This window comes from Phyllobates terribilis, unplaced genomic scaffold (genome assembly GCF_046119375.1).
Source record: "Phyllobates terribilis strain yellow unplaced genomic scaffold, ASM4611937v1 Scaffold_13__5_contigs__length_258822181, whole genome shotgun sequence".
In the NCBI taxonomy this organism is placed as follows: Eukaryota; Metazoa; Chordata; class Amphibia; order Anura; family Dendrobatidae; genus Phyllobates; species Phyllobates terribilis.
Genome location: NW_027362773.1, coordinates 96,680,899 through 96,706,911, shown reverse-complemented (window position 1 = coordinate 96,706,911; position 26,013 = coordinate 96,680,899). Strand labels below are relative to the sequence as shown.

At 44.3% G+C, this 26,013-nt stretch overlaps 1 protein-coding gene across 2 annotated transcripts in view; it reads left to right on the top strand.

The window, feature by feature from the left end:
* The window catches only part of PRMT3 (protein arginine methyltransferase 3), a 178,045-nt gene that overhangs the window by 107,580 nt on the left and 44,452 nt on the right, over positions 1 to 26,013 (top strand). For both annotated transcript variants that reach the window (XM_073658227.1, XM_073658228.1), the window contains one exon: positions 23,101 to 23,288. In XM_073658227.1, the coding sequence (XP_073514328.1) occupies positions 23,101 to 23,288 (188 nt within the window). The remainder of the gene's footprint in view (positions 1 to 23,100; positions 23,289 to 26,013) is intronic.

Here is a 26,013-nt window from a genome sequence, read left to right as displayed (position 1 = left end):
CCATGCTGGTTCAGTATGCCTTCAATTTTGAATAAATCCCCAAAGGTGTCACCAGCAAAGTACCCCCACACCATCACACCTCCTCCTCCATGCTTCACGGTGGGAACCAGGCATGTAGAGTCCATCCATTCACCTTTTCTGCATTGCACAAAGACACGGTGGTTGGAACCAAAGATCTCAAATTTGGACTCATCAGACCAAAGCACAGATTTCCACTGGTCTAATGTCCATTCCTTGTGTTCTTTAGCCCAAACAAGTCTCTTCTGCTTGTTGCCTGTCCTTAGCAGTGGTTTCCTAGCAGCTATTTTACCATGAAGACCTGCTGCACAAAGTCTCCTCTTAACAGTTGTTGAAGAGATGTGTCTGCTGCTAGAACTCTGTGCGGCATTGACCTCGTCTCTAATCTGAGCTGCTGGTGACTCGGATAAACTTCTCCTCAGAAGCAGAGGTGACTCTTGGTCTTCCTTTCCTGGGGCGGTCCTCATGTGAGCCAGTTTCTTTGTAGCGCTTGATGGTTTTTGTAACTGCACTTGGGGACACTTTCAAAGTTTTCCCAAGTTTTCGCACTGACTGACCTTCATTTCTTAAAGTAATGATGGCCATTCGGTTTTCTTTACTTAGCTGCTTTTTTCTTGCTATAATACAAATTCTAACAGTATATTCAGTAGGACTATCAGCTGTGTATCCACCAGACTTCTGCACAACACAACTGATGGTCCCAACCCCATTTATAAGGCAAGAAATCCCACTTATTAAACCTGACAGGGCACACCTGTGAAGTGAAGACCATTTCCGGTGACTACCTCTTGAAGCTCATCAAGAGAAGGCCAAGAGTGTGCAAAGCAGTCATCAAAGCAAAAGGTGGCTACTTTGAAGAACCTAGAATATAAGACATATTTTCAGTTGTTTCACACTTTTTTGTTAAGTATATAATTTCACATGTGTTAATTCATAGTTTTGATGCCTTCAATGTGAATGTACAATTTTCATAGTCAAGAAAATACAGAAAAATCTTTAAATGAGATGGTGTGTCCAAACTTTTGGTCTGTACTGTGTATATATATATATATATATATATATATATATATATATATATATATATATATATATATATATATATAATATATATCCTCTGGAAACTTAAAGGAGCACTCCTCCTCCTCCTTTGATCAAAGTTTTTATCCTCTTAATATAGTGCAGTCATCATATTCTATAGCACTGTGTACTTACAATTGCTCATTTTGCCTTTCTACCCAGCTAATTCTTCTTTTTTCCATTAGGTCTATGACATCACATGATTAAAAAAGGACTAGCTGAATCCTTCTAAGCTCTATGTAGAAACAGGAGGTCAATTTTCTCTGCGCAAGTCATGAGTTACTGCAAAAGCCCCTGACTGGGAGAATAATGGAGCAGCTGGGTCCGGTGGTGAAGAGGGGGATGATAAATGCAGGGACAAGAGACTTGCTGTTATTACATAGAGCAGAGAAAAGAGGGTAATTAGCTGGGTATAACGGCAAAATTAGCAATTGTAAGTACACAGTGCTGTATAATATGATTATTGTAATATATTAAGACTATAAAAACTTTGATGGAAGGGGTGCTTTAACAAAGTGGCAGCACCAGTCTGTCTCCTATCGACTTCTAGGCTGAAAGCACTTACTCTCCTTAATGCAAATCTCACGGCACCTTCTGAATATAGAGACAAATATTTGCATTCACTGACAGCTATCAGAAGTATTGAAAGTGTTGTTATACATTAGGCATCATATCCAAATAGCGGACTATCATATATATGCAATCGTTACATAGTATCCAAACTTTAGAACAATATCCAACTATGATCATATCTTTGTGAATGTTACATTATAACCAAACATAATATCGGACTATAATAAAAGTAATTTCAAACTGTTCTAATATCCAGTAATTGTAATATCTGCTATAATAATATGCAACTGTTGTATAATCTCCAATGATGGTATTATATGACAATAATGATACTGACTGATACTGTCATCATGTGTGAACATTATGTATGTGACTGGCTCACGACATACAGATTGTATCCAGGAGGGAGGTCCGGCTTTGTGTTCGGAGAGGTTTTTTCTGGACGTCCTTTTATCCTTTTTTTACGGCTGGGGATTTGTAATCGGCTCGGCCTCGTCCTGGGTCTTCCTCCATGTGAGTTGTTACCAGTGACAAATGATTCCGGGGCAGTGAATCGAGAAGGACACAGATGTCAGAGCCGTGAATCCTCAGATGGACGATGACGAGCGAATTCCGTCCAATCAGCACTTTGTTAATTTTACCTGTGAGGGAGAACAATTATTCATCTTTTCTCCTCGGTTTCTGCAGTCGTAATTGAATCACAGATACAGGACACGGACATCGGGCTCCGAGCGCCAAGACGTTCAGTGACCCACTAATAACACACAAGCCTAATCTCCTTGTCTCACTCAGTAGAATGAGACTATTGCCCCCTGTTATTAGCCATTTCAAGGAGGGACGAGACCGACTGTTTCCACTTGTTTCACCATCTATTGCTCTATGTTTTCAGTCATTAGAATCTATGGGCTGATTTTCAGCTGCTCTATAGACAATCTACTACTCTCTGTTATCAGCCACTTTGTGTTTACAGAATTGAAATAATCAGAATAATCTGCAAAAACTAAGCAAGCAAGAACAATTGGGCGATTACAGCTGTGAAGCATCAGTGCAGCACTGGAGTATAATACAGGATGTAACTCCAGATCAGTAATGTATGTACACAGTGTCTGCACCAGCAGAATAGTGAGTGCAGCTCTGGAGGATAATACAGGATGTAACTCCGGATCAGTAATGTAATGTATGTACACAGTGACTGCACCAGCAGAATAGTGAGTGCAGCTCTGGAGTATAATACAGGATGTAACTCCGGATCAGTACAGGATCAGTAATGTAATGTATGTGCACAGTGACTGCACCAGCAGAATAGTGAGTGCAGCTCTGGAGTATAATACAGGATGTAACTCAGGATCAGTACAGAATCAGTAATTTAATGTATGTACACAGTGACTACACCAGCAGAATAGTGAGTGCAGCTCTGGAGTATAATACAGGGTGTAACTCAGGATGAGTACAGGATCAGTAATGTAATGTATATACACAGTGACTGCACCAGCAGAATAGTGAGTGCAGCTCTGGAGTATAATACAGGATGTAACTCAGGATCAGTACAGAATCAGTAATGTAATGTATGTACACAGTGACTACACCAGCAGAATAGTGAGTGCAGCTCTGGAGTATAATACAGGGTGTAACTCAGGATGAGTACAGGATCAGTAATGTAATGTATAAACACAGTGACTGCACCAGCAGAATAGTGAGTGCAGCTCTGGAGTATAATACAGGATGTAACTCAGGATCAGTACAGAATCAGTAATGTAATGTATGTACACAGTGACTGCACCAGCAGAATAGTGAGTGCAGCTCTGGAGTATAATACAGGGTGTAACTCAGGATGAGTACAGGATCAGTAATGTAATGTATATACACAGTGACTGCACCAGCAGAATAGTGAGTGCAGCTCTGGAGTATAATACAGGATGTAACTCAGGATCAGTACAGGATCAGTAATGTAATGTATGTACACAGTGACTGCACCAGCAGAATAGTGAGTACAGCCCTGGAGTATAATACAGGATGTAACTCAGGATCAGTACAGGATCAGTAATGCAATGTATATACACAGTGACTGCACCAGCAGAATAGTGAGTGCAGCTCTGGAGTATAATACAGGATGTAACTCAGGATCAGTAATGTAATGTATGTACACAGTGACTACACCAGCAGAATAGTGAGTGCAGCTCTGGAGTATAATACAGGGTGTAACTCAGGATGAGTACAGGATCAGTAATGTAATGTATATACACAGTGACTGCACCAGCAGAATAGTGAGTGCAGCTCTGGAGTATAATACAGGATGTAACTCAGGATCAGTACAGGATCAGTAATGTAATGTATGTACACAGTGACTGCACCAGCAGAATAGTGAGTACAGCCCTGGAGTATAATACAGGATGTAACTCAGGATCAGTACAGGATCAGTAATGCAATGTATATACACAGTGACTGCACCAGCAGAATAGTGAGTGCAGCTCTGGAGTATAATACAGGATGTAACTCAGGATCAGTAATGTAATGTATGTACACAGTGACTGCACCAGCAGAATAGTGAGTGCAGCTCTGGAGTATAATACAGGAGGTAACTCAGGATCAGTACAGGATCAGTAATGTAATGTATGTACACAGGGACTGCACCACCAGAATAGTGAGTGCAGCTCTGGAGTATAATACAGGATGTAACTCAGGATCACTAATGTAATGTATGTACACAGTGACTGCAGCAGCAGAATAGTGAGTGCAGCTCTGGAGTATAATACAGGATGTAACTCAGGATCAGTACAGGATCAGTAATGTAATGTATATACACAGTGACTGCTCCAGCAGAATAGCGAGTGCAGCTCTGGAGTATAATACAGGATGTAACTCAGGATCAGTACAGGATCAGTAATGTAATGTATATACACAGTGACTGCACCAGCAGAATAGTGAGTGCAGCTCTGGAGTATAATACAGGATGTAACTCCGGATCAGTAATGTAATGTATGTACACAGTGACTGCACCAGCTGAATAGTGAGTGCAGCTCTGGAGTATAATACAGGATGTAACTCAGGATCAGTACAGGATCAGTAATGTAATGTATATACACAGTGACTGCTCCAGCAGAATAGTGAGTGCAGCTCTGGAGTATAATACAGGATGTAACTCAGGATCAGTACAGGATCAGTAATGTAATGTATATACACAGTGACTGCACCAGCAGAATAGTGAGTGCAGCTCTGGAGTATAATACAGGATGTAACTCAGGATCAGTAATGTAATGTATGTACACAGTGACTGCACCAGCAGAATAGTGAGTGCAGCTCTGGAGTATAATACAGGAGGTAACTCAGGATCAGTACAGGATCAGTAATGTAATGTATGTACACAGGGACTGCACCAGCAGAATAGTGAGTGCAGCTCTGGAGTATAATACAGGATGTAACTCAGGATCAGTAATGTAATGTATGTACACAGTGACTGCACCAGCAGAATAGTGAGTGCAGCTCTGGAGTATAATACAGGATGTAACTCAGGATCAGTAATGAAATGTATGTACACTGTGACTGCACTAGCAGAATAGTGAGTGCAGCTCTGGAGTATAATACAGGATGTAACTCAGGATCAGTAATGTAATGTATGTACACTGTGACTGCACCAGCAGAATAGTGAGTGCAGCTCTGGAGTATAATACAGGATGTCACTCTGGATCAGTACAGGATCAGTAATGTAATGTATGTACACAGGGACTGCACCAGCAGAATAGTGAGTGCAACTCTGGAGTATAATACAGGATGTAACTCAGGATCAGTACAGGATCAGTAATGTAATGTATATACACAGTGACTGCACCAGCAGAATAGTGAGTGCAGCTCTGGAGTATAATACAGGATGTAACTCAGGATCAGTAATGTAATCTATGTACACAGTGACTGCGCCAGCAGAATAGTGAGTGCAGCTCTGGAGTATAATACAGGATGTAACTCAGGATCAGTACAGGATCAGTAATGTAATGTATATACACAGTGACTGCACCAGCAGAATAGTGAGTGCAGCTCTGGAATATAATACAGGATGTAACTCAGGATCAGTAATGTAATCTATGTACACAGTGACTGCACCAGCAGAATAGTGAGTGCAGCTCTGGAGTATAATACAGGATGTAACTCAGGATCAGTACAGGATCAGTAATGTAATGTATATACACAGTGACTGCACCAGCAGAATAGTGAGTGCAGCTCTGGAGTATAATACAGGATGTAGCTCAGGATCAGTAATGTAATGTATGTACACAGTGACTGCACTAGCAGAATAGTGAGTGCAGCTCTGGAGTATAATACAGGATGTAACTCCGGATCAGTAATGTAATGTATGTACACAGTGACTGCACCAGCAGAATAGTGAGTGCAGAACTGGAGTATAATACAGGATGTAACTCAGGATCAGTACAGGATAAGTAATGTAATGTATGTACACAGTGACAGCAACAGCAAAATAGGGAGTGCAGCTCTGGAGTATACTACAGGATGTAACTCAGGATCAGTACTGTAATGTATGTACACAGTGTCTGCACCAGCAGAATAGTGAGTGCAGCTCTGGAGTATGCTACAGGATGTAACTCAGGATCAGTACTGTAATATATGTACACAGTGACTGCACGAGCAGAATAGTGAGTGCAGCTCTGGAGTATAATACAGGATGTAACTCAGGATCAGTAATGTAATGTATGTACACAGTGACTGCACCAGTAGAATAGTGAGCCCAGCTCTGGAGTATACTACAGGATGTAACTCAGGATCAGTACATGATGAGTAATGTAATGTCTGTACACAGTGACTGCACCAGCAGAATAGTGAGTGCAGCTCTGGAGTATAATACAGGATGTAACTCAGGATCAGTACTGTAATGTATGTACACATTGACTGCACCAGCAGAATAGTGAGTGCAGCTCTGGAGTATACTACAGGATGTAACTCAGGATCAGTACAGGATAAGTAATGTAATGTATGTACATAGTGACAGCACCAGCAGAATAGTGAGTGCAGCACTGGAGTATAATACCGGATGTAACTCAGGATCAGTACAGGATCAGTATTGTAATGTATGTAAACAGTGACTGCACCAGCAGAATAGTGAGTGCAGCTCTGGAGTATAATACCGGATGTAACTCGGGATCAGTAATGTAATGTATGTACACAGTGACTGCACCAGTAGAATAGTGAGTGCAGCTCTGGAGTATAATACAGGATGTAACTCCGGATCAGTACAGGATCAGTAATGTAATGTATGTACACAGTGACTGCTCCAGCAGAATAGTGAGTGCTGCTCTGGAGTATAATACAGGATGTAACTCAGGATCAGTACAGGAACAGTAATGTAATCTATGTACACAGTGACTGCACCAGCAGAATAGTGAGTGCAGCTCTGGAGTATAATACAGGATGTAACTCAGGATCAGTAATGTAATGTATGTACACAGTGACTGCACCAGCAGAATAGTGAGTGCAGCTCTGGAGTATAATACAGGATGTAACTCAGGATCAGTACTGTAATGTATGTACACAGTGACTGCACCAGCAGAATAATGAGTGCAGCTCTGGAGTATAATACAGGATGTAACTCCGGATCAGTAATGTAATGTATGTACACAGTGACTCCACCAGCAGCATACTGGGTGCAGCTCTGATCAGCTGCTGGTCAGTGTGGTGATTGCGGGTGTGGTGGCTGCAGATCCTGCTGTGAGCTCCTAATCTCTGAGAAACCAACACCTCTCCACCTGGGGACCTGCTCTCTCTCTTTCCCGGAGGGAGAGCTGGTTTCTGGGATGAATGAAGGAGCCAAGTCCCAGGCTTCTGCTTCCCGAACCAGGCCGGCGGGGGGCAGAAGAAACCAGCAACCGGCCTGCACATCAGAGGACTCGGGGGTGAGACGCTGCACCAGGAGTCGCAGCAATGTGGCTCCTACTCCTCCCGGGATTGTGGAGACCCCTAGAAGCCGCAAGGCTTCCAGCATGGAGGTAAAGCCTGACAGCGGCGTGCATGATGGTGCTCCTTCCGGAGGAAAGCTGAGTGCTCACGGAGGTGAGGCCGACCTCCCTGAGGGGGGTTGGGCGCTGCAGGGACCCCGGGAGTCTGTGTCCACCTATGCCTCCCGGGTCATGATCCGCCTCCGTGAGTATGAAGATGCCAGTAAGCTCATCAGGAGGCTCCGGGAGGAACTGCGCTGCACAAGCGCCAAAGCTGCGGGGGCCTCCAAACAGAGCAAGGCTAAACTCCAGGCCGAGGTAAAGCGACTGACCAGCGAGATTCACCTGCTGGAACTGAGGAAAGCTGACATCAGGGAGCAGAGTGGTCATTTCAAAGAAAAACTAATAAATGAAGACCGCTTTAGAGAAATGGCTGATACCAGAGAGCAAAGGCAGATGGGGCTGCAGCCTGAGATCCAGGTGGATGATGAGAGTGATGATGACCAGCAGGAAGCCCCACCTGGCAGCCTGCAAAGTCACCCGCAGGCCACGTGCAGCGAGCTCCCTGCAGGACAGGCGACAGTGAGATCCGGTCGCAGTTCTGCTGGCTCTGGGGAGGACAGTGACAGCAGCGGCCAGGGAGGGGCGCTGATGGCGGAGATTAAGCTCCTGGAGTCCCCAGTGTGCCTCCAAAACTTCCATCTTGGTGACGATCTACCAGAAGAGGCACCTGGGGGCCACAAAAAGGCAAAGAAGACCAAGCCAAAGCTGCAGGAGGCGGTAAGATACGTATATGCCCCCCTCCCTGTACCCCCTGAGTCGGCGGCAGGCTCAGCTCGCTGTATAAGCCCCGTTGCCCAGCCCAGCCCGGGTTCTGCTGTGGATCCGGTGCAAAGGCGCGGGAAGATTACAGAGCGCGGTAGTGAGGCGCAGAGCTCCGTCTCTGCTTGTAGTAGCGGGGACGCAGCAGGAGGTGCATCAGCCGAGAGGCTGGACAGTGAGGGCGGCCCGGCGGCGGGCGTTCCATCAGGCCACGATGCTGTGGTGCGCTCCTCAGTGGGAGGGGGGAGCAGCCCGGTGTCGGGGGCAGCTCCGGTAGCCTCGGCACCTCTGAATGCTGTTGCCGCTGATCACTTAGTTGAGAAGCGACGGCAGTGTGAGGGGGCTGTCGGGGCTGAGCGTTCCGGTCCTCCCACGAAAGTGCTATTTTGTGTTGGCGTCGCTCGTCCGGAAGATCCTGATGCTAAAGATCAGCGGCGCCTAACAGCATCTAAAGATCAGCGGCACATTATTCCGAATGCCAAACAGCGGAAATTACCGACCAATGATGTGGAGGGCACACATAAGACCGGGGGTGAGGTCGCCTCCAGTTCTATGGAGGTGACTGAGCCCCTTGTGCCTGACGCAGAGGTCAAAATGTCATCCGCCATTGTTACTGGTCCAGCAGGAATGAATGTGGTGGTGGAGGTGAATGAGGATAATTCATTATCTAGTGGTGTGGTTGCTGGTTTGGTGGAGGGTGAGATGAAGGTGGGTAATGGTGTTGCTGTTCGGGCTGATGTGGTCACTGGTCCGGTTCCCCCCCCGGGGGTGGCAACACCTGTCCAGAGTTATGCCAGTGTCCCCTCCGGGGCAAATAGGGCATCCTCCTTGTCTCCGGGCTTTGGGGACGGCATGTTGCAACAGCGCCTTCTGGAAGCTCTAAAGAAGGGGGAGAGATCACTAATGGTAGAGGGTCGAGAGGTTGATCTATCCTTCTGGATAGAGAGGCATGGCCTCGGGGCCTTCCGAGAGCAAAAAGGGGGGGATACAGTGTGGTCCCTCCCAACAGCCGGGCCAGGCAGTGTGCGTAGGAATGTGGTCCGTCTTCGGTGGAGGGGCAGTGATGCATGTCCTCCAAGGTCTAAAGTTGTGGAGCTCCTGCTGAGGATGGGCTTCAAGGCGATTGACATCTACGCCTTGATACATCCCTATTCCACGCCTGAGTTTGATGTCAGCTTTGTTCGGCCGGAGGGGCTTGAGCTCTTCTGGGCGAATTATGAGCTGGCAAAAAATGAGCCCGGCTGGCGAGACTTTGCCGTTCATGCAGTGTCTCGCCAAAACCAGATCAAGAAAGTGACCGTGATGACTCGTAACGAGTCGCTTTCTTGCTATGACATCATGACGTGGCTTGGTCGGTATGGAGAGGTGGTGGAGATGCCAAAGAAAAACCGCGACGAGTTTGGTATCTGGTCAGGGGCCTGGACGTTTATGGTAAAACTTAAGCGTTCAGGTGGTACGGTTGCCCACATTCCATCGTCTGCCTTCCTGGGTAGGGATCGTATCCTGGTCTTCTACCAGGGGCAACCGAAGCTCTGTCACAGGTGCGGCGACCCCACACACTTCAGTGCAAACTGCACCGTGCAGAAATGTGCGTTGTGTGGGGGTGTCGGCCATCTTGCCGCCTCTTGTGTGGAGATTAGGTGCCACCTGTGTGGTGAGTTAGGTCACCCAATTCAGCCGTTGTCCTCGCTCCTTCGCTAATGCAGTCGAGACCCCGGTGGGAGTAAGCTGTGAGGCCGATTCTGCTGGGGAGGGGACTAGCAGGGGTGGGGGAGCCGAGGGGCCAGGGAAGAAAAGCAATAAAAAGACGCCTGCCCAGCTGAGGCGTCTAGACAAGCGCAGACAGGAGAGGGAGCGGGGCGAGCCCCAGACTACCGGGGCAGCCCCTGTCCTGGATGCCAGTCTTGCTGCTGAGGCCCCGAGGGATGATGAGTTGGATGAGGAGGTCAGGAGGATCCACAGGGAGGAAACCGCCTCTGCTTCAGAATCCTCCCATTATGAAAGTATGGATGAGGATAATAAGCGGTGGCTAGAGAACAAGCGTAAGCTCGGCACCAAAAAGAAGAAAAAGAAGGGAGATAAAACATCTTCTCCCGCTCTGACCAAGGTACCTAAGGAAGGTAAAACTGACTCCCCTCTGGTTGGTCTTTCTAACCGGTTCCAAGCCCTTGATAACATCTCTTCCTCTGAGGAGGAGGCCGAGGGTGAGGTTCCGGCTTCAGCGGAGCTTACAGGGGGCGCCGAGTCTCCTTCTCCTGGGGATGCAGGGTCCTTGGGGGGAGGGACTGGCCCAGAGTCCGGAGACGAGGACGAGAAAAGAAGGAAAAATGTGGGAATGGACACCTCTGTGTCATTAAAGAGGGGGAAGGATTCCTCCTCTGAGGCAGAGGGTAAGGGGAGTGGGAAGAAGAAAGCCATCTAACTCAATCACCAATGATGGCGGTACCCACTCCGTTGACGCTGGCTTCCATTAATGTCGCCAGCATTAAGTCAAATATGGCTAGATTTGCGGCCTTTGATTTTCTCAGCCGGGTTGAAGCTGACATTTTCTTTTTGCAAGAGACCAGGCTGCCAAATATGGCAGAGGTGTTTATAGCTAAGAGGGAGTGGAGACTCGGGCCCTCCTATTGGTCTCTTGCGGCCGAGCCGTATAGCGGAGTGGCGGTCCTTTTTACCGCACCAGTAGAATGCCGACGGGTTATTGAGTTAGAAATGGGGAGGTGCCTGATATTAGATGTCCTCATGAAGGGACAGGAGCTTCGGCTCATTAACATTTATGGTCCCCAATCTAAGTGGGACTGGAAGTGTCTCTTTACGAGGATCAAGCCCTACCTTTTTACGAGTCGGCAGGTCGTCTTTGGAGGGGACTTCAACACTGTCACGAGGCCCCGGGATAGAGGAGGTTCCAGAGACAAGCTGACTTATGATAGCGTCGCCCTTAATAGTATAGCTAGTGAGGCTCGCCTGGTGGATGTCCACATCCGGCACACCCCAGGCCACGAGGGGTTCACCTATCATAGAGGTAACTGTAGGTCCAGGATAGACAGGTTTTATTTAAAGGAGGAAGCCGTCTCTTCAGCAGTATCTGTTGTTGAGGTGGAGTTCTCCGATCACTGTATGATTTTGTTTTCCCTGAATGTTACAGAGACCCCCCGGATGGGAAGAGGCTTTTGGAGGCTCAATTCGTCTCTCTTGGAAGAAGCGGAGATAAGACAGTCCTTTGAGGATTTTCTTCAGAGCCAGGTACCCTTACTGGATCTTTGTAGTAGTAAGTCAGAGTGGTGGGAGATGTTCAAGAAAAGGGTGGCAAGATTCTTCCGCCAGCTCTCGAGCCTCAGGAGCCTGGACAGGTATCGCCTGTATCAGGGCCTGAGGAGGAAACTCGAGCATCTTGTCTCAACTGGAGGTAGCCGCGAGGAGATCTCCAGAGTGAAATCTTTGCTAATGAGGTGTCAGTATGATAGACACGCATCTTTGGTTTTTGAGAGGGATTACGGGAAGTACCGCTCGCCCGACCCTTACAGAAACTGCAAGATGTCAGTGAATAGTAAAGTTGTTACAGGACTGGTTGACACTGCAGGGTCCCTGAAAAGATCCAGATCGGGGATCCTGGAGGTCGTCAGATCCTTCTACTCGCACCTCTTGGGGAAGAGGGATCTGGATTGGGATGAGATGTCGGCTTTTCTGGCTGAAGCCGTCCCCGAACCAGGGGTAGACCCCTCTCTTGGCGTTTTGACAAAGATGATCAGGGAAGAGGAAGTTAAGTTGGCGATTGAAGGGCTTGCCCTGAAGAAATCTCCCGGTCCGTATGGCTTAACATCTGAATTCTATAAGACCTTTAAGGACGCCTTGGTTCCCCTCTTGACTGAGGTATTCAATGAGTGTCTTTCCTCGGGCACTCTGCCAAAGTCAATGAGGAGGTCTGCCCTGATCATCTTGTCAAAGGGTAAGGACCCATCTTGCATTGAGAATTGGCGTCCCATAGCGCTTCTCAATGCAGACAGGAAGGTTTTGGCAAAGGTGCTGTTTAATCGGCTGGTGAAATTTGCACCCCAGCTCCTTTCGGGGGCCCAGCATTGCTCTGTTCCGGGCCGCAGTACAATTAGTGCTGTACTCTGTGTCTGAAAGGCGGTGGAGCAGAGTAGGGCTGGCCACTGGAAGGGGTACATGCTGTCATTGGACCAGGCAAAAGCGTTTGATCGGGTTAATCATGAGTACCTCTGGTCTGTCCTTCTGAGGTATGGCCTGCCGGGGGGGTTCGTTGATTGGCTTAAGACCTTGTACGCTGGGGCAGAGAGTTTCCCGTTTGTGAACGGTTGGATTGGCAGCTCTTTTGAGGTTGGGTGTGGTGTTCGCCAGGGTTGTCCCTTGAGCCCGCTACTGTACACGTTTTCGATTGACCCACTTCTTAGGAGGGTGGAGCGTGGACCGTTAGCTGGGATCGGGATGGACCGGGCAGCACCGGAAGCCACTCAGAGTGGTGGCATATGCCGATGACGTCACCGTTTTTGTTTCCTCTGATGGGGAGGCAGAATGGCTGATGTCAGAGGTAAATCGCTACTCGGAGGCATCTGGGTCTAAGATCAACCGGGATAAGTGTGAGAGTCTCTGGCTGGGAGGAGGAGATCCTGGTTTTGATCTCCCGGACACCCTTCCAGAACCCAAAGTCTCTGCAAAAGTTCTTGGCATCGAATTTGGCCAGGAGGATTACCCCAAACAAAATTGGGACAGCAGGCTAGAGATCGCCACTCAGAAGGTTGGTCTTCCCTAAGGGAAAGGGTAAACCTGATCAAAACTTACCTGCTCCCTTTGCTGATCTATCTGGGCAGTGTGTGCATCTTGCCAGAGCCTCTCTGGACTCGGGTCTACAGTTTGTTCTTTCAACTGTTATGGGGGAATAGACTGAACCCGGTCAAGAGGGAGGTTACTTACCGTACGAGGAGACTAGGAGGGTTGGGTATGGTCAACCCTGTGGTATTCCTTGTGAATACCTTCATTAAGATCAATATTGCAAACCTCTGGAAAGAGAGGGCTCCTCCGTGGGTATTCTCCTGTAAGGGATGGTTTCAGCCTTTCTTCCAGGAATGGGAGACAGGAGGGCAAGTGAAGGATCTCCGCACACCGCATGGACATCTCCCGGCTTACGCTACCGTGGTTCTGAAGGTAATTCGCCGGTGGGGTCTGGGAATGTGGGAGGTCAGGACTCTGCCAAGGAAGCTCCTTGACAAAAGGGTTCTGTTGACCCATTTTCAGAGGCCTCTGGCGCTCAGTGATTGCCCAAGTCGGGATCTTGGGGTGGGTCTGCATCTTTTGAATTCTATCAGGATCCCCTCGAAGGTTTGGGACTTGGCTTGGCGCTGCTTCCATGGGAAACTGTGTGTGAGGGACAATCTGAAGTGTAGGAGCTCTGAGGACAGGAACTGTCCTCGGGAGCATTGTGGTACCATGCTTGAAAGCATGGACCACTTCCTGCTTCGTTGTCCCTTTAACACAGAGGTGTACAACAGGGTGGGCCCCTCCATTGGCTGGCCCCGGCTGGCCGGTCTCTCTTATGCGGAATGGGCCTATGGAGCATTCGGGGACCTGGGTGGTCGGGACCGCTGCACCTTATTTCTAGTTAGCGCAGTGGTTAGGTATCACACGTGGAACGCACGGTGCTTAGTATAGACGCAGCGGAAAATCCTCCCAGTGGACGATGTGTTTAGGACCATACTCGGTGACCTGGTGAAGGTGCGTTCTCTGGAGTATGAGAGACTGGGTACACGGAGGGCCGCTCTCCTCTGGAGGGGCTTTTCTTTTAGTGTGCCCTAGTCTGGTCGTCTCCTCTCCTGATGGTGGGCTGCTGCTGACACCATAGATTTTTGTTTTTGATCAGTAGACAGTGATGTAGGGCTGCAGGCACCGAACTTGGGCTTTGTCAGTTGTGGTTATTGTATTGTTTGTTTCTGTATATATTGTATATATGGGTTTGGGTGTAGGTGTTAGGTTGGGTGGAGGGAAAAGGGGGGAGGTGGGTTCATCTTGTGGGACACTGGTTATTTGGGTGAAAAACTGGCACTGCCTGATCTGGCCTATGGACGTTGGACATGGACTGAGGCATGAGACGCAGGACCAGCTCTCAGGTCAGTGCCGGGGAGGGACTGGTGGGCTCGAGTGTGGGGGGTTTTGTTTTGTCTTGTATATATTTGTATAGTTAGCATTTATTTTATTTATTTAAAAAAAAAAAAAAAAAGAATGTATATATTAGTTTGGATATAATTTGTCGGTTATTGTTTATTATATTGTTATTTTTTGTTTGGTAACCGGACCAGATGTCATGGTGTAGGTAGTTATTATTGTGTATATATGCATAATATGTGTGTGAGGAGAGAGGGAGCGGCTGGACCAGTTCATTACATTGTTTATTTTCTGGTTATTAATTTTGTTATGTTTCTGTTATTATTATTGTTATGTTTTTCATTTTTATGATAAAAGATCTACAGGATGTAACTCAGGATCAGTAATGTAATGTATGTACACAGTGACTGCACCAGCAGAATAGTGAGTGCAGCTCTGGAGTATAATACAGGATGCAACTCAGGATCAGTACAGGATCAGTAATGTAATGTATGTACACAGTGAGTGCACCAGCAGAATAGTGAGCGTAGCTCTGGAGTATAATACAGGAAGTAACACAGGATCAGTAATGTAATGTATGTACACAGTGACTGCAGCAGCAGAATAGTGAGTGCAGCTCTGGAGTATAATACAGGATGTAACTCAGGATCAGTAATGTAATGTATGTACACAGTGACTGCACCAGCAGAATAGTGAGTGCAGCTCTGGAGTATAATACAGGATGTAACTCAGGATCAGTAATGTAATGTATGTACACAGTGACTGCACTAGCAGAATAGTGAGTGCAGCTCTGGAGTATAATACAGGATGTAACTCCGGATCAGTAATGTAATGTATGTACACAGTGACTGCACCAGCAGAATAGTGAGTGCAGCTCTGGAGTATAATACAGTTTGTAACTCAGGATCAGTAATGTAATGTATGTACACAGTGACTGCACCAGCAGAATAGTGAGTGCAGCACTGGAGTATAATGCAGGATGTAACTCAGGATCAGTACAGGATAAGTAATGTAATGTATGTACACAGTGACAGCACCAGCAAAATAGGGAGTGCAGCTCTGGAGTATACTACAGGATGTAACTCAGGATCAGTACAGGATCCATAATGTAATGTATGTACACAGTGACTGCACCAGCAGAATAGTGAGTGCAGCTCTGGAGTATGCTACAGGATGTAACTCAGGATCAGTACTGTAATGTATGTACACAGTGACTGCACCAGCAGAATAGTGAGTGCAGCTCTGGAGTATAATACAGGATGTAACTCAGGATCAGTAATGTAATGTATGTACACAGTGACTGCACCAGTAGAATAGTGAGCGCAGCTCTGGAGTATACTACAGGATGTAACTCAGGATCAGTACAGGATCAGTAATGTAATGTCTGTACACAGTGACTGCACCAGCAGAATAGTGAGTGCAGCTCTGGAGTATAATACAGGATGTAACTCAGGATCAGTACTGTAATGTATGTACATAGTGACTGCACCAGCAGAATAGTGAGTGCAGCTCTAGAGTATACTACAGGATATAACTCAGGATCAGTACAGGATAAGTAATGTAATGTATGTACATAGTGACAGCACCAGCAGAATAGTGAGTGCAGCACTGGAGTATAATACCGGATGTAACTCAGGATCAGTAATGTAATGTATGTACACAGTGACTGCACCAGTAGAATAGTGAGTGCAGCTCTGGTGTATAATACAGGATGTAACTCAGGATCAGTAATGTAATGTATGTAAACAGTGACTACACCAGCAGAATAGTGAGTGCAGCTCTGGAGTATAATACCGGATGTAACTCGGGATCAGTAATGTAATGTATGTACACAGTGACTGCACCAGTAGAATAGTGAGTGCAGCTCTGGAGTATACTACAGGATGTAACTCCGGATCAGTACAGGATCAGTAATGTAATGTATGTACACAGTGACTGCTCCAGCAGAATAGTGAGTGCAGCTCTGGAGTATAATACAGTATGTAACTCCGGATCAGTACAGGATCAGTAATGTAATGTATGTACACAGTGACTGCACAAGCAGAATAGTGAGTGCAGCTCTGGAGTATAATACAGGATGTAACTCAGGATCAGTACTGTAATGTATGTACACAGTGACTGCACCAGCAGAATAATGAGTGCAGCTCTGGAGTATAATACAGGATGTAACTCGGGATCAGTAATGTAATGTATGTACACAGTGACTGCACCAGCAGAATAGTGAGTGCAGCTCTGCGGTATAATACAGGAGGTAATGCAGGATTAGTATAGAAAAAATATAATGTAGATTAATTCTATATAGTAACTGAAACAGTGTCATACTTTGGGCCTCACTCCCTGAAGAGACTACTATGCTGTTTGTAGCTGCCTGTTTTCTTGTTGGAGCCACAGGTTGAGAATATTTTTCCACTTCTTTCATTTTATTGCTCCCAGTGAATTCGGTTATAAAAGTTTATTGAAGCATCTTTAGACATGTGATTGCCGAGCAGCCAGACGTTGGTTGACCTGTGATTCATGGAAGCAGAACCCGCCTTACCTTATGCTTTCTATATATTGACCTATTCTACTGCCATTTTCTCAGATTTGACATTAAGGATTTGATCTTTTGGTTGATATAAAGTCTGTTTTGACTTTTCTTCTCCTTTTGCGTTTTTACGATCTTTCACTGTAGAACAATCAGGAGATACAAATGTGATAAAGTGTTTATTGAGCAGAAAATACAAAATATTACAGATTGAGACTAGTGCAGAAAGCGATTCCTCACACGTTACTCTGAGAACCATCTGCCCGGTGTGAGTGACTGATACAGTTATATGAAAAAGTTTGGGCACTCCTATTAATCTTAAGCTTAATGTTTTATAAAAATTGGTGTTTTTGCAACAGCTATTTCAGTTTGATCTATGTAATAACTGTTGGACACAGTAATGTTTCTGCCTTGAAATGAGGTTTATTGTACTAACAGAAAATGTGCAATCTGCATTCAAACAAAATTTGACAGGTGCATAAGTATGGGCACCCTTATCATTTTCTTGTTTTAAATACTCCTACCTACTTTTTACTGACGTACTAAAGCACTTTTTTTGGTTTTGTAACTTCATTGAGCTTTGAACTTCATAGCCAGGTGTATGCAATCATGAGAAAAGCTACTTAAAGTGGCCACTTGCAAGTTGTTCGCCTGTTTGAATCTCCTCTGAAGAGTGGCATCATGGGCTCCTCAAAACAACTGTCAATTGATCTGAAAACAAAGATTATTCAACATAGTTGTTCAGGGGAAGGATACAAAAAGCTGGCTCAGAGATTTAACCTGTCAGTTTCCACTGTGAGGAACATAGTAAGGAAATGGAAGAACACAGGGACAGTTCTTGTTAAGGCCAGAAGTGGCAAGCCAAGAAAAACATCAGAAAGGCAGAGAAGAAGAATGGTGAGATCAGTCAAGGACAATCCTCAGACCACCTCCAGAGAGCTGCAGCATCAACTTGCTGCAGATGGTGTCACTGTGCATCGGTCAACTATACAACGCACTTTGCACAAGGAGAAGCTGTATGGGAGAGTGATGCGAAAGAAGCCGTTTCTTCAAGCACGCCACAAACAGAGTTGGCTGAGGTATGCAAAAGCACATTTGGAGAAGCCAATTTCTTTTTGGAAGAAGGTACTGTGGACTGATGAAACCAAGATTGAGTTGTTTGGTCATACAAAAAGGCGTTATGCATGGCGGCAAAAAACCACAGCATTCCAAGAAAAACACTTGCTACCCACAGTAAAATTTGGTGGAGGTTCCATCATGCTTTGGGGCTGTGTGGCCAATGCCGGCACAAGGAATCTTGTTAAAGTTGAGGGACGCATGGATTCCACTCAGTATCAGCAGATTCTTGACAATAATGTTCAAGAATCAGTGACAAAGTTGAAGTTACGCAGGGGATGGATCTTTCAGCAAGACAATGATCCAAAACACTGCTCCAAATCTACTCAGGCATTCATGCAGAGGGACAATGTTCTGGAATGGCCATCCCAGTCCCCAGACCTGAATATCATTGAACATCTGTGGGATCATTTGAAGAGGGCTGTCCATGCTCGGCGACCATCAAACTTAACTGAACTGGAATTGTTTTGTAAAGAGGAATGGTCAAAAGTACCTTCATCCAGGATCCAGGAAATCATTAAAAGCTACAGGAAGCGACTAGAGGCTGTTATTTTTGCAAAAGGAGGATCTACTAAATATTAATGTCACTTTTCTGGTGAGGTGCCCATACTTATGCACCTGTCAAATTTTGTTTGAATGCAGATTGCACATTTTCTGTTAGTACAATAAACCTCATTTCAAGGCAGAAACATTACTGTGTCCAACAGTTATTACATATATCAAACTGAAATAGCTGTTGCAAAAACACCAATTTTTATAAAACATTAAGCTTAAGATTAATAGGGGTGCCCAAACTTTTTCATATAACTGTATCTCTGCAAGAAACTCAACATCACCTGCAGAGATTTCCACAACCAGACTGAAGGTGTAACCTCCGGTCACCAGGGTATATGCAGAATTAATATAACTCCAGCTGTAAGTGACATTACTTATAATATATGCACACAGTGACTGCACCAGCAGAATAGTGAGTGCAGCTCTGGAGTATAATACAGGATGTAACTCAGGATCAGTAATGTAATGTATGCACACAGTGACTGCCCCAGCAGAATAGTGAGTGCAGCTCTGGAGTATAATACAGGATGTAACTCAGGATCAGTAATGTAATGTATGTACACAGTGACTGCACCAGCAGAATAGTGAGTGCAGCTCTGGGGTATAATACAGGATGTAACTCAGGATCAGTAATGTAATGTATGTACACAGTGACTGCAACAGCAGAATAGTGAGTGCAGCTCTGGAGTATAATACAGGATGTAACTCAGGATCAGTAATGTAATGTATGTACACAGTGACTGCACCAGCAGAATAGTGAGTGCAGCTCTGGGGTATAATACAGGATGTAACTCAGGATCAGTAATGTATGTACACAGTGACTGCACCAACAGAATAGTGAGTGCAGCTCTGGAGTATAATACAAGATGTAACTCAGGATGAGTATAGTATATGTAATGTAATGTATGTACACAGTGACTGCACCAGCAGAATAGTGAGTGCAGCTCTGGGGTATAATACAGGATGTAACTCAGGATCAGTATAGGATATGTAATGTAATGTATGTACACAGTGACTGCACCAGCAGAATAGTGAGTGCAGCTCTGGGGTATAATACAGGATGTAACTCAGGATCAGTATAGGATATGTAATGTAATGTATGTACACAGTGACTGCACCAGCAGAATAGTGAGTGCAGCTCTGGGGTATAATACAGGATGTAACTCAGGATCAGTATAGGATATGTAATGTAATGTATGTACACAGTGCCTGCACCAGCAGAATAGTGAGCGCTGCTCTGGAGTATAATACAGGATGTAACTCGAGATCAGTATAGGATATGTAATGTAATGTATGTACACAGTGACTGCACCAGCAGAATAGTGAGTGCTGCTCTGGGGTATAATACAGGATGTAACTCAGGATCAGTATAGGATATGTAATGTAATGTATGTACACAGTGACTGCACCAGCAGAATAGTGAGTGCTGCTCTGGGGTATAATACAGGATGTAACTCAGGATCAGTATAGGATATGTAATGTAATGTATGTACACAGTGACTGCACCAGCAGAATAGTGAGTGCAGCTCTGGGGTATAATACAGGATGTAACTCAGGATCAGTATAGGATATGTAATGTATGTACACAGTGACTGCACCAGCAGAATAGTGAGTGCTGCTCTGGGGTATAATACTGGATGTAACTCAGGATCAGTATAGGATATGTAATGTAATGTATGTACACAGTGACTTCACCAGCAGAATAGTGAGTGCTGCTCTGGAGTATAATACAGGATGTAACTCAGGATCAGTAATGTAATGTATGTACACAGTGACAGCACCAGCAGAATAGTGAGTGCAGCTCTGGAGTATAATACAGGATGTAACTCAGGATCAGTAATGTAATGCATGTACACAGTGACTGCACCAGCAGAATAGTGAGTGCAGCTCTGGAGTATAATACAGGATGTAACTCAGGATCAGTAATGTAATGCATGTACACAGTGACAGCACCAGCAGAATAGTGAGTGCAACTCTGGGGTATAATACGGATGTAACTCATGATCAATAATGTAATGTATGTACACAGTGACTGCACCAGCAGAATAGTGAGTGCAGCTCTGGGGTATAATACAGGATGTAACTCAGGATCAGTAATGTAATGTATGTACACAGTGACTGCACCAGCAGAATAGTGAGTGCAGCTCTGGAGTATAATACAGGATGTAACTCAGGATCAGTAATGTAATGTATGTACACAGTGACTGCACCAGCAGAATAGTGAGTGCAACTCTGGAGTATAATACAGGATGTAACTCAGGATCAGTATAGGATATGTAATGTAATGTATGTACACAGTGACTGCACCAGCAGAATAGTGAGTGCTGCTCTGGGGTATAATACAGGATGTAACTCAGGATCAGTATAGGATATGTAATGTATGTACACAGTGACTGCACCAGCAGAATAGTGAGTGCTGCTCTGGAGTATAATACAGGATGTAACTCCGGATCAGTAATGTAATGCATGTACAGAGTGACTGCACCAGCAGAATAGTGAGTGCAGCTCTGGAGAATAATATGGATGTAACTCAGGATTAGTATAGGATATGTAATGTAATGTATGTACACAGTGACTGCACCAGCAGAATAGTGAGTGCTGCTCTGGAGTATAATGCAGGATGTAACTCAGGATCAGTAATGTAATGCATGTACACAGTGACTGCACCAGCAGAATAGTGAGTGCAGCTCTGGGGTATAATACAGGGTGTAACTCCGGATCAGTAATGTATTATATTTACACAGTGACTTCACCAGCAGAATAGTGAGTGCAGCTCTGGAGTATAATACAGGATGTAACTCAGGATCAGTACAGGAGAAGTAATGTATGTACACAGTGACTGCACCAGCAGAATAGTGAGTGCAGCTCTGGAGTATAATACAGGATGTAACTCAGGATCAGTAGAGGATCAGTAATGTAATGTATGTACACTGTGACTGCACCAGCAGAATAGTGAGTGCTGCTCTGGAGTATAATACAGGATGTAACTCAGGATCAGTAATGTAATGCATGTACACAGTGACTGCACCAGCAGAATAGTGAGTGCAGCTCTGGAGAATAATACAGGATGTAACTCAGGATCAGTACAGGATAAATAATGTAATGTATGTACACAGTGACTGCACCAGCAGAATAGTGAGTGCTGCTCTGGGGTATAATACAGGAGGTAACTCAGGATCAGTATAGGATATGTAATGTAATGTATGTACACAGTGACTGCACCAGCAGAATAGTGAGTGCTGCTCTGGAGTATAATATGGATGTAACTCAGGATCAGTATAGGATATGTAATGTAATGTATGTACACAGTGACTGCACCAGCAGAATAGTGAGTGCTGCTCTGGAGTATAATGCAGGATGTAACTCAGGATCAGTAATGTAATGTATGTACACAGTGACTGCACCAGCAGAATAGTGAGTGCTGCTCTGGGGTATAATACAGGAGGTAACTCAGGATCAGTATAGGATATGTAATGTAATGTATGTACACAGTGACTGCACCAGCAGAATAGTGAGTGCTGCTCTGGAGTATAATATGGATGTAACTCAGGATCAGTATAGGATATGTAATGTAATGTATGTACACAGTGACTGCACCAGCAGAATAGTGAGTGCTGCTCTGGAGTATAATGCAGGATGTAACTCAGGATCAGTAATGTAATGCATGTACACAGTGACTGCACCAGCAGAATAGTGAGTGCAGCTCTGGAGTATAATACAGGATGTAACTCAGGATCAGTACAGGAGAAGTAATGTATGTACACAGTGACTGCACCAGCAGAATAGTGAGTGCAGCTCTGGAGTATAATACAGGATGTAACTCAGGATCAGTACAGGATCAGTAATGTAATGTATGTACACAGTGACTGCACCAGCAGAATAGTGAGTGCAGCTCTGGAGTATAATACAGGATGTAACTCAGGATCAGTACAGGATCAGTAATGTAATATATTTACACTGTAACAAAACTTTCTATGTATATTTTGTTCATATATAAATGATTCTCACAGATGATATAAATCAATAATCTTCCCCTGAAATCCGAAAAAATTCCCAATACTTATTAGTTACTTCCTCCTTATCTTTTTATGTTTTTGATATTATTCTGATCAATTTCTTAGTTATCTGTATCTGTTATATGAGAAAGCTGCAATCTCCTGCAGGTCGCCATTATACCACTTTTTTTTTTTTTAATTTCTCTGTAAGAACCTGGAAAAGCGAGTTGTCTTTTAGTATGTCCTGATATTTGTAGGGCGAGTTTATTACTTTGATATATGGCAGATTTTCCTCTTTTATGGGTGACGTATCACTTACATTTGCATTAGTGTTTTTTTCTAATGACATCTTTGTGTCTTCCAGTTTATCCGGACCGGTGTAACCTCAGCATCGTGGCTCTGTGTGATCCGGAGAAGCACACCGGAAAACTGGCGTTCTGGGACGATGTCTATGGGTTTAATATGTCGTGCATGAAGAAAGCCGTCCTACCGGAAGCCATTGTGGAGGTTGTCAATCCTGATACCATGATCTCCGAACCGTCCATTATAAAGGTATAATTATCACTATCTAATCATTACAAGTTTTGTAGACTTAATGTTTATTTTGCTTACCATTTTTAAGATCTCTGTTTGCTGTCAGTGAAAGGAAACATTCTGCCTAAGCTCCTTATTACACTTGCTACAATTATAAGTAGCCTAGAAAATCCCCTGCAAGATGATATGTTACATTATGATCCAAACTGGAGAGAGATTTGTGTTGAGGTGAATGTACAGGGTGGTCTTGATGTGAAAAAAGTGTAGCAAACCCTCAACTATTGAGTGATATTAAGTCTGGACAGGTTTCAAGCTATTAAATGTAAAAAATAAATATTTTCTTTCATTGACAGCAAGCAGATTTCTTAATGATCAAGATATGAAATACTTTGTATTTTAGAAAGTTATAGAACTTTTCATGATACATTGATAAACTAATTGATATGAAACCATAAAATCCAATTATGTTTTCTGTTCCTAATTAAAGAAAAAATTGGAAAATGTAATCTTCCTTCCCGCTTTGCTTTTTCTTTTAATTGGAGCACTTTTTTTTTTTTTTTTTTTTTTACAGAAGGCAATAGTGGTGTAGCTGTATAGATGATTGTCCCCCAATAAGAATAATACTTTTACTGTAGAAATCCGATATGCCAGTCATGAGAAATCTAATGTAGAAGCCATAAGCCATCGGATTGGACGTGCAGTTCCTTGGGGGCGTGTCAGATACATTGTCCCACCCCCAAGGAACTGCATACTGCTTCTACGCTAGATTTCTCATGACTGGCATATCGGATCTCTACAAATAAGGTATCCTTTTTATTAGGGGACAAGTACCTATTCAGCCGTACAACTAATCTATATCTGATTACATGCTGACAGGTTCCTTTTTAAATTTTTGCTATTTGATCCAAAGGCAACATATAAAAGGGTTAAAGTGATCCAGATTTTTTTTTAGTTAAAATTAGTTATTGGATTTATTTTTATTTATTTTTTTACATTGAGTGTTTTTTTTTCTGTTCATTGGATAAAATGAATTATTTCAGATGAATTTCCTGCATTGATTTTTTTTTTCTTGACATCAGTCATTTTGGTAGATGCGGAGATGTGTGTGGGGGGGGGGGTGAGTTTTAACACAATGAAGGCTGTAATTAATTTCTGTAAACTCCAGTATTGGTTCTGCATGTTTGGTAACCTTGTATTTGTGTCTCTCATGTAACCTTGAATTTTGAGGAGAAGCTTTCTTGCTTTGGTTTAACCATAAAAAGGTTTCACCTATTGTCACATGATCCACATTGATATAGTAATCAATAAAGGGAATCTGTCACCAGGTTTTTGCTGTCCCATCTGAGAGCAGCACAATGAAGGGGCAGAGGCCCTGATTCCAAAAATGTATCACTTACTGGGCTGCTTGCTGCAGTTTTGATAAAATCACAGTTGTAGCTGCAGCTGAACTATTAGTTCTCTGAATACGGAACTCTATATAACCCCGCCCACACCACTGATTGGCCGGTTTTTGTGTATACTGTGCACAGGCAGAAAGGTGCCAATCAATGGTGGGGGTGGGGTTATACAGGATTCAAGAATATGGTAGACTACATGGCAGAGAGGTTTACTAGTTCTGTAAGGATAATATCCTGCTGATAAAACTGTGATTTTATCAAAACTACAGCCAGCAGCCTAGTAAGTTAAACATTGCTGGAATCAGGGTCTCTACCTCTACATTATACTGCTCTCAGATTACATAGCAAAACATGCTGACATTCCCTTTAAACAATTAGGGTCAGATTTCTCTGATCCTAATCATTACAAAGGGTTCCTGGCTGCCAACCCCCTAATAAGTGTGTGACCACTGCACGTACTTCCAGAGCCCGAGCCAGGCAATGTGTGTCTTGCGTGTATCAATCTACAGAACATATACAGTCATGGCCAAAAGTGTTTGTACCCTTGAAATTGTTCCAGAATATGAAGAATTTCTCCAATAAAATTACTACATGTTTTGTTATACACGTTTATTTCCTTTGTGAGTATTAGAACAACACAAAAAAACTGACAAAACAGACAAATTGGACATAATTTCACACAAAATCCCCAAGATGGATCAGACAAAATTGTTGGCACCTTTCCAAAATTGTGGGTAAACAACTTTGTTTCAAGCATGTGATATTCATTCAGACTCACCTCTGGCAAGTAACAGACCTGGGCAATATGAAAATCACACCTGAAACCAGATAAAAAGGGGAGAGGTTGACTCAATCTTTGCATTGTGTGTCTGTGTGTGCCACACTAAGCATGGAGAACAGAAAGAGGAGAAGAGAACTGTCTAAGGACTTGAGAACCAAAATTGTTGAAAAATATTAACAATCTCAAGATTGAAATCTTGATGTTTCTTTGTCCGCTGTGCGCAATGTGATCAAGTAGTTTACAACCCATGGCACTGTAGCTAATCTCCATATGCATGGATGGCATAGAAAAATTAATGGAAGTTTGCAGCTCAGGATAGTATGGGTGGTGGATAAGCAGCCCCAATCAAGTGCCAAAGAAATTCAAGCTGGCCTGCAGGCTCACGGTGCATAAGTGTCAGCATCAACTATCTGTCGACATTTGAATGAAATTAAATAGCTGGAGACCCAGGAGGGACCCCACTGCTGACTCAGAGACATAAAAAAGCTAGACTGCATTTTGCCAAAATGTATGTGACCAAGCCAAATTCCTTCTTGGAAAGTGTCTTGTGCACAGATGAGACCAA